Below are 12,219 nucleotides of genomic sequence, written 5' to 3'. Positions count from 1 at the left end.
TGCATAGATGCATGGATGCATGGATGCATGGATGCATGCATGGATGCATGGATGCATGCATGGATGCAGGGATGGATGCAGGGATGGATGCATGCATGCATGGATGGATAATAATAATAATAATCTTTATTTAAGCACGGTAACTCTATCAATATCAAGATCTTTTTCATGATGTGCCTTGCGTCGTTCTTGAGAAAGGGGTTTGAAGCTGCCCGATGAAAAGTTTGACTCCAACCACTTGTAAGTAGACTCTAAAACAAAATAAATAAATGAATGAATGAATGAGTGAGTGAATGAGTGAGTGAATGAATGAGTGAATGAATGAGTGAATGAATGAATGAATGAATGAGTGAATGAGTGAATGACTGCATGGATGGACCCACATAACAATCTGGGGACCTCAATGTGTATGCACACCAACAATCTGGGGATGGTTCACAAAGTGGGGACTTGAATCAGGTCCCCACTTTGAAAAAGTCAGGAAACGGATTATCTTAGCTAGAAAACACTTTTCCAAAGAAATTTAAGCAAGTCCTCAGATTGCAATTTTTGGTGTGCAAACTAGTAGGTCCCCACTTTTCATGTTAATAAGTGCAAAAACAAAAATCACAGTTTTTTAACTTTACAGTACACAATATGACTTTTATCAATGTAAACATCTTCAATCAAGCAATGCAAATTATTGACTCTATTTTTAACTGGAAAAGCACACTTTCTAAAGTTCAGGTCCCCAAATTGTCGAGTGAATAAGTGTGAAAAAATTGTTTTCAAAGAAAATGTCGTTTTGATTCCAAAAAGCTCTTAAAACATCTATTCAAAAGGTGCAGTGACCGGAAAACATTTTTTTGAGCTTTTTTTAAAAATTTGGGTCTCCATTTTGCCCCACACTGCCAATAGTCCCCAGTTTGTAGTGTGCAAACCAGATTTTCTTTTAACTGTTTGATGACTTGCAAATAGAGTCCCAATATTGACAAACGGACGCAGTGTGATATTTTTGGACGATTACAAAGCAGTGAGTTGAGACTGAACTCTAATATTTATTTATTAACAAGAAATAACAGTGTAATACTCAAAAAATGATCATGGAGTACTATTTTTATAAGTTAGTGATCCTGCTCTAATAGAATGAGAGAAACTGCTTAAGGCCCCGTTACACATTGAAACTTTTAGCTGAAACTTGTGAGCAACAGCGTTGCAAGACAAGTTTCAGAAGCAATTGTACCGTGCAACACCCAAGCTGTGTGAAACTTTTGTTGGGAGAAAGTTTTTGCAACCGAAACTTATGTCGCAAACAAGTTTCAGGATGGAATTACCCCTGAGAAACTTGTCTCGCAATTCCGTCGCATACAAGTTGCAGCTCAAAGTTTCAACGTGTAACAGGGCCTTTAAACTCAGAGTCCCAGGTGGTGGCTCTTTCACATACATATATTTCAAAAATCGTGGTCACAGCCGAAGCACAGTCCACACTCCTAAGACTGCAAAATATATTGGGAATTTTTCGCATAGTAAATTTATTCACAGCATATTTTTGTTGCGTATTGTGGACTAGTAGCATGTATACCAGTAATATACCAGTAGGTGTATATAGGATTTGGATACTCATAGCAAATTACCCCTAAAAGGTACCAGAGCCTCATCCAAATGGGCACAACATCTTATAATTTTACCCCCAAAACCAGGTTTTAAACTAGCATAAGGGATGACAATAAGATGATGATATCAATCTTTTGATATATAAAGCGGAATATGTTCAAAGTGGAATGTGTTCAAATTTTAGATTGTGTTGTTAAGTTCTTTCGAATGACACTGTCATTTTGGTCATAGGATAAACTTGGGTTTGGTGCCAAACTTGTGACATCATTTTCCTGAAAAAGATATAAAAATCAGAACAAGGGCACTAGGTCAAACATTGTTTTTTTTTAGCCATTAAACTTCGTCATATAGGTGGTTTTAGCTGTTAGAAACTGTTTAAACTGTTGCTTATCTGTTCTGTTCTGTGCTGCGTGATTTGCTCAGTTTCCTTGTCTATATACACTAAAAATACTCAAAATACTGCTGTGACCAACGGTTCAATCGTACGTAAGGAACCACTGCATCCTCACACAAGCGTCCGTTAATAAGTTAATCCAAATCCTCTAAATAACCAAGAATGAACCTGTTCACTCTTGGTTATTTAGGGGATTTGGATTAACTTATTAACCGACGCTTGTGTAAGCGGTCACGAGGCAGATATAGGATGCGGTAGTGTGTATAGATGAGGAAACTTAGCGAATCAAGCCAGCCGATAACAGAACAGATACGCAACAGTTTAAACAATTTCTAACAGCTAAAAAACACCAATATAACGAAGTTTAATGGCTTAAAGAACACCAATATTTGCCCTAGTGCGCTTGATGAGAAATAATAAAAAGAACAAGTTAGTAAGAACAAGGACCTCTATATCATGGCTAAGTTTCGAGAACCTAGGGATAGAAATGGAAAAGTAACCCAAATGTGTCGATTTCAGGTGTCGTTTTGAGCAGCGTGTTGCCAATCAAAACAGCACATTACTTCATGTCACACAACACTTGCCAAGAGGTCATTTATTTCTATATGTATGTTATTGTATTTTTATATTTTATAACTCCATAGTTGTAGATGTCACTGTCAGAAGTATAAAATTTAAAAATAGTCTAATAATAAATTATGTACTTCTAATGCGCTTTTTAATATGTAATGATTCAAGTCACAGTACAATATAAATAATATCATATTTACTATTGAATCATTAGAATGAAGGTGGGTATTGAAATGAAGAAATGAAAAATGAAAATGGGATGGAAACCTTTATTTGGTGATCACCAAACGAGAAGACGGTGCAAGCACCCTTGTCACCAGCCTTAATTCCTCAACATTCTCTTGACAACTTCTCTCCAATCCAAGAACGTGTACATGTAGTTCTTAGTGATCTGGATCTGGAAAAGCTACTGGTCCGACACAAAGGCTGTGCCCCTTGTAGCATTGAAACCATGTAATATGGAATCGACTATTCTAGGCAACCTAAAGTTGATACTCATCCCCCACATCTAGGGAGGATTTGATCATACCTTGGATGGTGTTTGTTGGTTCCTGCTGCCAATACTTTAACGAACTCACTGATCCAGATGATCTGGGCTTCTGTTTTTGGCGGCTTCTCGTCTTTAGGTGCATCTGTGTCATCTTCCTCTTCTTCAAATGAATCATCCTTAGATGAACACTTCTTTTTTTCGTCAGGAGATTTCCTGGACAAAGAACAAAAGACACCAATGAAGACACTCAAGGCTCATGAAACAACATAACAGGACCAATCAGCACGAATGGAACTGTTAATTCGGCCACCGAAGGGACATTCAAAAGTGGCAGTATTTAGTGGGCTGTCAAAAACGTGTTTTATTGATTAGTACGAAACTAAACAAATTAAGTGAAATATTGCATATTGAACTTTTAAATAATGTTTCTAAAACTTCTGATGCTATTGGAGCTCAGTTACTGTATAACCCACATTCAACTTCTAAGAAGAACTGAGTCAACAAAACAAGAAAGCTGTAAACCTAAAAAGCCAAGAAAGTCAAAACAAAAAAGCGATGAGCATTTGAACATCTAATCCAGTTTATGTAAAATGACAAAACAAGTTTGCTTGTTATATACAATGGCAATGAGACAATAATATGACAGATGATAATGCATTTGTACTAACAAGCATGAAGACTCTACATGTTCAAAAATGTTTTTTATATTGTAACGCTATAAAACAAATGCGAACATACTTAAATAGCGCATCGCGCTGTACGTGTTTCTCTGTTAGAAGTTGTTGTGTTGATTCTACAAAAAGTATTATTGTACTGTCGGAATGTAAAACGAATGAATAAAAGAATCACATATTTTGCAGTAATAACTTTATAGTATTTACTTAAGATCTAAACTAACCGATTTGTCCTGGCCGTAATACGGGGTTAAAAAGTATGGTAGCCTGCGTGGCGGCTCTGGGGGAGGGGGATTGGGGACAAGGGCGGAGGGGGGAGGGGAAGAAGGAGAGCCTGCCGGCCTGTGGTCTGTTGGATCAAGGGGAACACCTAACAAACTGAGGTCAGGAACAGGAATCCTATTCACATGTGCCGAACCTAAGAATCAAACCTGAGACACCAGTAAAATAAACTGTGGTCAACTCACAGTATCTATACTGTATAATGAGGATACGTACCTGGTTGGATTCTTGAGATGCATCGGACAGATATTGTTTTCCATCCATGAAGAGACTATTGGTTCAAAACCAGGTAAATCATGGTTCCATGTTAATCATGCCTCATCTGAGGAAACAAGGAAAAGTATGTCAATGATGGCAGAATAGTAAAAGTACTGAAGTAGGGTAATCCATGCATAAAATAAGTATAATATAGAACCTGGAAGGGAGTCTGATGTGAATTTTGAAGGAAGATGAAGATCAAAAAAGGAATGAAAAGGAGGACAAAAGAGCTAGGGTAAAGGACCAAGAAGGGACAAGGATGCTGGCGGGGGGGGGGGGGGGGGGGGGGGGGGGACGGGGGACTCCCTTATAAAAGGGGGTGGGGGGTCCTCGTCCCTTTTAGGGTGATAACGACAGGAATGTGCACCAACTGAAATTTGTGGTCCCTTTTAGGATATGAGATCACTATAAATTACAAAAAGGCAAGCGATTTGTTATGACGACGTCTACATAAACTCGTCAGAGCAAACGGCGTTTAATGCAAATAAAATCGAGAAACCAAACAAAAATGCGTTATGCGTTGACAAAAAAGACAAGGACCTGACAAATTGAAAAGGTTGAGAAGTCGGTAGGAAGAATTGAGGAGGAATAGAGGGAGAATAAAAGGGACAGTACCTTTTTTATGGTCATGGGCAGTAATCACATTTTCTAATAATAAAGCATCGACGGGGACATTGAATGCAATTCATTTACAATCCACTGTCGTAGTAGACGTGCTTTCTGAATGTATTGGCAAGAACATTTTATAATGAATAAAAACCCAAGAATTAATGAATGATTATATTAACCTGTCGCAGAATAAAGTGTAACCTACCATCTGACCATTATTTTGTGAGACACTGGGTCAAATCTTGGTGATAATGCGTTAAACAAACTGGGGACAATGAGTAGAAAGCATGGATTGTAGTGTGCTACAGGCATCCCAGCCACTTTTTAGACAAATGTGATTGGAAATATAGACTGTGCAAGTTTTAAATATAGGAAAATATAGAATATATGCACTTTATAGGAGCTAAAATAGCTTTTCAGTACTATCTACAGTATAAAAGCCATAAAAAAACTGAACCGAAAAAAGGCATACCATTTTATTACCCTTCGCCAAATGTGCTAAACAGAGTAAAATAGAAATGTATCACTCAGCAGTCGTCCTATTTATAGGAAATATAGGAAGTTTTCTTTAAATATAGGCTCTTTATAGGATCCTATACAAATTATAGGAAATATAGGAGGTCTGGGATGCCTGCCTTTAGGGAAAGGAATGGAATGCATTGGACCTGACGACTGAAATTGACTAGATTTGATTTGATGTCACTGAAAATGATTGGATATGTTGGGTGTAGCTGGAAGTGTTTGGATATAATTAAGATGGACTGGATGGCAATGAGATGGATTGGATTGGACTGGAATGGGTGAAATGTGACTGGATTTGAATCAAGGTTCGCTTTACTTACCGGTACTTTGTCTGAGAACTCATTGCTTCCCAATTCTGGTCAAAGGACCTTCCACGCTGAAGTCTTGTCCCCAGGGGATTCCCCATGATCATGAATCCATGTCATTCAAGCATCATCTCGTAGATCTTGTGAAAATGATGGAAGTATTGGTAAGTGTGGAAAGAGAGTAGAGAGTATAAAGAGCTCCTACATTGCTCAAAAAGGATGTGCAAGAAAAATTGGTGTGGATATGTGAGCAACATTTAGTCTGCAACTTGCAACGCAACCATGCACGTTGCACCACAAGTTGCATGATTTGTTGCTGTTACTACCCTGGTTTATATCATAGTCTTGCAATCCTCACCTGGATAACCTTTTCAATAAACCACGGCAAAAATTTAATGATCCAAGGCTACTAACAACAGCTTCTTTCAGTATACCACGCTCTGGTTTTGGCAGCGTGACGCCTGGGGACAGGTCTGATATGATACCATCAAACAGAGTGCTAAATGATGCCAAACATTTTACCAAAAATATTTTAAAAAGTCCCAGATGGTTCCAGAAACATGTTTTCTTAAATGTTTCCAACTGTGGCAAAACTGTCAGGAAACATTGGGGAACTTGTTTACTCAATATCAGTTAGCATATGCGCATTTTCAAGATAGAGCTAGAGTTGCTAAGTAACGAAATTTTAGAATTTTAATTTTCGTGGCTAAACCAGAAAACATTGTCTCCATGTGTCTGCCCCACAGCACAAACATTTTTGCCTCTTGGAAGCAAAACTTGTTGAACACAGCAAGGTTTCGCATGTGGCTAAACTTGAAAACATCAGGGAACATGCACACAGAAACATGTTTCCTCGTTTAGCCAGGGTCCTAATGCTCGATGTCTCACCAATACAACATTGGGTATGATTTCCCACCTCGATGTAATAAGGCAGAAGAATGCTTGTTTGTCGAAGCCTGTGCTTAGAAAGGTTTATTCATTGCTTTTCCTCCCTCTGTAGAACTTAACCTCCAATTTTCAATTTTTATATTCAAATATTGGTTGTTTGTATATAAATTATGTCATTCAAAATTAAGAACAAACCTTGGGTAGGTTGACTTCCATGATAGATAGCAGCATTAGAATTTAGTTTTCATCAGAAACATTTAGCTTAAGGTTGGTGCTGGGAGGAGAGCTGTGGAGTAAAATCATTTCCAAGCATAAGTACTTAAGGTCTTGGATATATGAATTTAAAAGTTTTAATTTTTAAAATCATGCAACATGAATGTCATGTATCATAACCATACATCATCCATACATCAATGATAATGCATTATCATCACATTTCTCCAGCCGTCTTACCAGTGTCTGTTCTTTATCCCTGGTGTACAGAGCATGCTGGTTAAAGTTTTTTAGTCCCACTTTGATGGTAGATGCCATGGGCATAGTGCAACAGAACTCAGGGTAAGTAAGTTCCTTGGTCATTTTGTAACTTGTACGCCATAACTCAGAAACCTAAAATTACAAAAATAAATATTTGTGTTACGACATAATTTTTATAGTAAGCATGACTCAGCTGAATAGTGTGCAGCCATGGCACAGTGAAAAAAAATAGAATAAAGTGCAATTGTCTGAAGAAGCTTCTACTAGGCAAATGGCTAAACAAATTGGGAATAGTTTTATATAGCAATGTAAGCCTCTTCCATCAGCTCTATAATCTTTTACCTTTCTGCACTTGAAATCCATGTGTCATAAAGGAGGGAAGATTGGGATGACTAGCTCACATTAATCTACAGGTACACATCACAGGCAGACCTCCAGAAGCAAACTACAGAGATCCCTGTGGAGTGAGGAAATGTTGGTTTCAATCACTGCTGCTCAATATTAGATTTTTTTCAATTCTCAGATTGACTATTACATTACCTCTTTCTTCAATTTCCTAAAAAATTGCTCATCCCAATTAAAGCTTGGGAAATCCCAGAAGTTCTAGTATGAGTAACAACAAGGCATTCTATTTCTATACTGGACTTGAGTAAAAATAATATCTTGCATTTTGAACGAGAATCATGTTTTTAAGTAACTTATATTTTATACATATGTATATATACTTATATTCTTGAGTTATATATAATTATTGCTTCTAATATTTTGTACCCCAAAGTGACATGTTTTGCCACAAAGGAAGGCTAGCTGGTTGGTTTATCAGATAAGTTCGCTTGGCAGCAAAAAACGCCAGTCAGTATGCGAGTACATATAAAATAATCACATTTGATAGAGCCTCGTGGCTCACATTTCATCACGTTTGAAGCAAACTTATTCGTTTTCTATCGATATTGTTAAAACAAATGCCTTCTCTATTCCTTCAAGTTAAAGCTATATAGTTTATTCATATATTCATATCAAAAAATTCTTTAACCAAGCATCTGAGGGACAGGATATCATTAAAAACTGACATCCCAGATTGCACTGTGAATACTCAATGATCAATATCCTATCCAAAACAGTGCATTATTCATATATTCTTATCAATTAATCCTTAAATAAGCATCTGAAGGACAAGATACCATTGAAAACATATGTCCCCATTGCACTGTGAATACTTATTGAACTCATTGGCAATGATGAGGTTGGGCTTAGCTGCCCAGATGCCACTACTGACACGCCTGTTGCTATGTAGTAACAAGGTTAGTTACCATTCACGGACAACCACCTGGCACAGTGAATCAGTGGGAAAAGAAGAAACTAACTTTATGCTTGACTGACGGCCGCTGGAATGCTAGTTAGGGAAAAAAATATTTATATACTTTGTTAAAGTGACTTTTTTTTCTTTAGCGTTTTAACACTAATTGGGGACACAAAATAAATAAATAGAATTGCAAACTACTGAAAAGAACCAGCCAATCAATCGATAAATTTAAAACAAGACAACAATAAAAAATGATTAATTATAAAATTTAATAAAAAATGAGAAAAGTAAGTAAAAGTAATAATGAAATATTAATGGCAAATACTTAACATTTTAAAAATTCTTCTAAAATGTCACATGTGCAGTCATTTTGGATCAGCTTTTAAGGTTTTCACTGGGACTTTTTGTTCTTCCTGCTGTATTTTTCCAGCAACTCAAAGAGTGTTTCCTAAAAAAGACAACAAACTTAGAGGGACGCACTTCAACGATAACGGTTGTCGCCATATGCTTACTTGCAAGGACATTCAAATATTTCTATATTTTGAAGACACTGACATAAATAATTATAATTTAAGTTAAGAAATAAGAAATCACCAAAGAATTTGATTCTAGATTTTTACACGCGAGACTGGCCGAAGCGTCCTCTTGTCTACGCAAAAGAAATCGGATTCTACATATTTGCTGAATCGCTCAATTCATATGAATGAATATTAAGCAATAGAAGATAGTTCTTATGACTCTACTGGTCACGAGAAAAATTAAAAATCAAGAGCCGTAGGTGAGTGATTTTAAAACTTTTTCGAGTGATTCTCCCAACATTGCAAGTGCTCTATTTGACCGGTAGAGTCATAAGCACTATCTTCTATTGCTTTTATGATATAGCTAAAGATATTTCAAGCTGGAAAAAGCATCTTATTTCCTGATCAAAATTGCAATTCTCCAAACTATGGCAATTAACAAATCACATTCGTCATAGTATTTCCATTCACGCAAAGCGTGTCACACCAAGATCTTTTCACACAATATTTTCGATAATTTCATAGGAAATACATGATATTACATCAAAATCTTACAATTTTCTTTTAAGAAATAAGACTCAAATGCTCAAAAGTCAAGCTGAAGTCACAGTTTCTCAAGATCTGAATGTTATGTGCACATTTTCAATCGTGAAATAGCTGAACAGGTTAGAGACTTGATATTTTCTGTCTGAGCCAAAGCTTGGTATCTTTAATGTCTCAAAAATTTGTTTTACAATAACTGACAAATTTCTCGCGCTTATTGGTTAATTTTTATCATCAATAAGAGGACAGACAGATAAAGCTGACGTCAACGAGCGCGCGCTCTTTCCATTAGTTGTTTTGATCAGTAAAAATGAGAAGTTTTTATCGTTTTTGTTATTGTAAAAAACAAATTGACATCAGATTTTTATGTGTCTGTCCTCTTATTGACAATAAATTTCGCCATCACATTGGCAAAGTAGTATGCGGATCCACTCGGCTACGCCTTGTGGATCCACACTACTTTGACAATGTGATGACGCAATTTATTGTCAATAAGAGGACAGACACATAAAAATCTGATGTCAATATGTTAAATGAATGAAAATTTACTACAAATGATTAAAACTAATTTTGGAAAACAGAAACTGTCTATTTTGTGGACTCCTTAGTTTTTTTTCCGCCTATGCTTCATCAACTAGTGAGTTTGATGTCGGCAAAACAGGGCTTTTTGTTTGGATTTGGCTTGTTATCGTTGAAAACCTGAAGCTTCAGTTTCTATGTTAAGAGATACATCATAGAGTGGAAAGTCTTTTTCCATTTTCCTTGAAGCTTGAAGTAAGGATATAGTGGAAAAGTGTGAAAACTTTTTTGTAAAAAAGGTGTCAATTAAAAACCTTGTCTTTACCGACCAAATAGAGAATAGGTTTTCAGCCAATCAGGGTGCGTGTACTATCTAAGCTATATCATAAATATTAAACACACCCATGGGGAACAGAATTTTTATCTAAAACTAGTAAAATACAACTTTCCATGCGAACAAATAACCAGAGATGTGCAACATGTGCATGGGGAACCGAATGATTGACATGAATGAAGACCAAAGCGTGAGGAAGGATAAATTAGAAAGCCAAGTGCAGACAGAAGAGAAATTTAACCTCATGGTCTTTGTCCTGGGCATTTTGTCTTGGGTCGCCTTGTGGGTTGACATTCGCATCTTGACCCTGTACACCAGCAGAAAGAGAAAGCAAACCAGTTATAGCGCCTTAAACACTGTGCAGGTGTGGAACTTGTCTAACTTATTGCCAAGCCATGCATGATCACGCCGCGACTGCTTGAGCAAAGTGATTATTCATGCTGGTACTCGGCTTTATAGTCGTCATGGGTAAGACAGCTGTAAATAGTGTTAGTGCCGTACGAAGAAATTTCAATTTATATATTCTCTGTCTTTGTTAAAGTTTTTGCTCCGGTCACGCTTCTAGTTTTGTCGCTTAGTTTCTTAGTTTCTTTGTTTCGTATTCAAATTTATAGTACTTTTGCTTAGCTTTTTTTCATTAGTGTTCAGTTCTCAGTTTGATTTGTATCGGACAAGACCACATTTATTTTGCGTCTCATTTTGTTCCGTAAGTATAGTTCTAGGCAATCTTTGATATTTTCTGCTATTTTGTAGTCTTATTTAGTGTTTCAACAGTTTGTATTTATTTTGTTTTGTAGAAATCCTTATCGTTATCGTAAAATAAAATGCATTCAATGTAACGCGTTTTTGAACTGAGGTTACATATAGCAAAGTTTTCATGCAAGACTTAAACTGAAGGCGAAGTCACACATGCGTACGGTACTTACTACTCACACATTAAACAATTCAAAAATTTAAATCAATGATATTAATCCTTAAAAGCTTAGTATCCTAGTGTCATGATGTCAATAAATACACTGATTACAGTGTAAATGTTCATATAAAATAATGCAGTTAGATATAGAAGGCTTCCCTACAAATGTTGTTGCTAACGTCGAGTCTATGTGATTGCCAACTTCAATACAGCTCAAGAGAAAGGATTACTAACCTTTTATAATATTTCCTTAGACTTTATCTCAAGGTTTTTATCGTTTTAAAGCCCCGTTCACACTGGCGATTTTTGTGGCGATTTTTTTGGCGATTTTCAGAAATATGAAATCTTTGTCTCATCCTTCAAAGAGACATTCCTCTAGGAAAATCTTGGTTTCCCGAATAAACTTTACAAGTAAATTCTTTACCATTATTTATTATGGACAAAATCACAGCAAAAATCGCCGCAAAATCGCTAGGGCTTAAAAAAAGACAAATTTAAGCTCAATGAAACTAAAGAATATCCAAGCTGACTGACCAGCTGAAAGATTGATGGGTCAAAACGATTTCTCTCCCTCAAATCAGCTAAAATAAATCGTTGTTTGAATCGACTTGTTATTCTTCTATTTTTTCCAGGACTTACCTCTCAAAGATTTGAAGACATTCTAAGCGCATATTCTAGTTAAGAAGTTGATATATCTAGCGTTTCATTAGATTTGATTTTAAAGGAACCGCCGCTCATGCGTGCGTTGCACATCTGCATCACGTGATTGCAACCTGAAACGTCACGAACCGGTCAAACGTGTTAGAGAAAACGAGACTTTCCCTTGAAAATTCTCCTCTTTGACGAGCTGTTTTGATTGGACAATTAGCTGTCAAAAGTGACAGCTAATGATTGACACCCGTACTTTTTCTAAAAGCAAGCCGAGAAAGGAGTAAACGATTGGTCGTAAATTTAAATTTTGCTATATTTACAGAATTTATGCTTTTCTACAGCAAAAAGAAGGTATAATAATGCAAAATTCCTGATGGGG

General features: G+C 36.5%; 1 protein-coding gene and 1 long non-coding RNA gene across 11 annotated transcripts; one reads left to right on the top strand and one right to left on the bottom strand.

Moving 5' to 3' along the window:
- Nucleotides 1-1,017: 1,017 nt before the first annotated feature.
- LOC148909385 (uncharacterized) lies at nucleotides 1,018-11,911 on the bottom strand. Of its 10 annotated transcripts, none has more exons than XR_016120587.1 (13): nucleotides 11,829-11,911; nucleotides 10,518-10,583; nucleotides 8,693-8,810; nucleotides 7,402-8,452; nucleotides 7,039-7,191; nucleotides 6,781-6,871; nucleotides 6,056-6,170; nucleotides 5,713-5,837; nucleotides 5,076-5,135; nucleotides 4,220-4,325; nucleotides 3,087-3,260; nucleotides 2,825-3,025; nucleotides 1,018-1,865 (listed from the first exon to the last, which is right to left on the bottom strand). XR_016120587.1 is itself a non-coding variant. In XM_089034677.1 (8 exons), exons 6-8 carry the CDS (start codon nucleotides 4,261-4,263, stop codon nucleotides 1,787-1,789), a joined length of 297 nt encoding a protein of 98 aa, XP_088890803.1. In that variant the 5' UTR covers nucleotides 4,264-4,325; nucleotides 5,713-5,837; nucleotides 6,781-6,871; nucleotides 7,039-7,191; nucleotides 7,402-8,452; nucleotides 8,693-8,707; the 3' UTR covers nucleotides 1,018-1,786. The 10 variants fall into 10 exon arrangements, 1 of the variants encoding a protein (XP_088890803.1); XR_016120584.1 differs by lacking the exon at nucleotides 5,076-5,135 and adding an exon at nucleotides 4,877-4,981; XR_016120582.1 differs by lacking the exon at nucleotides 5,076-5,135.
- LOC148909386 (uncharacterized) lies at nucleotides 1,864-3,913 on the top strand. The gene is made up of 2 exons (XR_016120588.1): nucleotides 1,864-2,594; nucleotides 2,772-3,913. It is a non-coding gene; the product is annotated as an uncharacterized LOC148909386 (long non-coding RNA).
- Nucleotides 11,912-12,219: the final 308 nt, after the last annotated feature.

The sequence above is a fragment of the Actinia tenebrosa genome, unplaced genomic scaffold, assembly GCF_029948245.1.
Source record: "Actinia tenebrosa isolate PJP-AT-01 unplaced genomic scaffold, QUT_ActTen_1.0 PGA_scaffold2__45_contigs__length_23673736, whole genome shotgun sequence".
Taxonomy (NCBI): Eukaryota; Metazoa; Cnidaria; class Anthozoa; order Actiniaria; family Actiniidae; genus Actinia; species Actinia tenebrosa.
The sequence above is the reverse complement of the archived record's forward strand: the minus strand, read 5'-3'. Positions and strand labels throughout refer to the sequence as shown.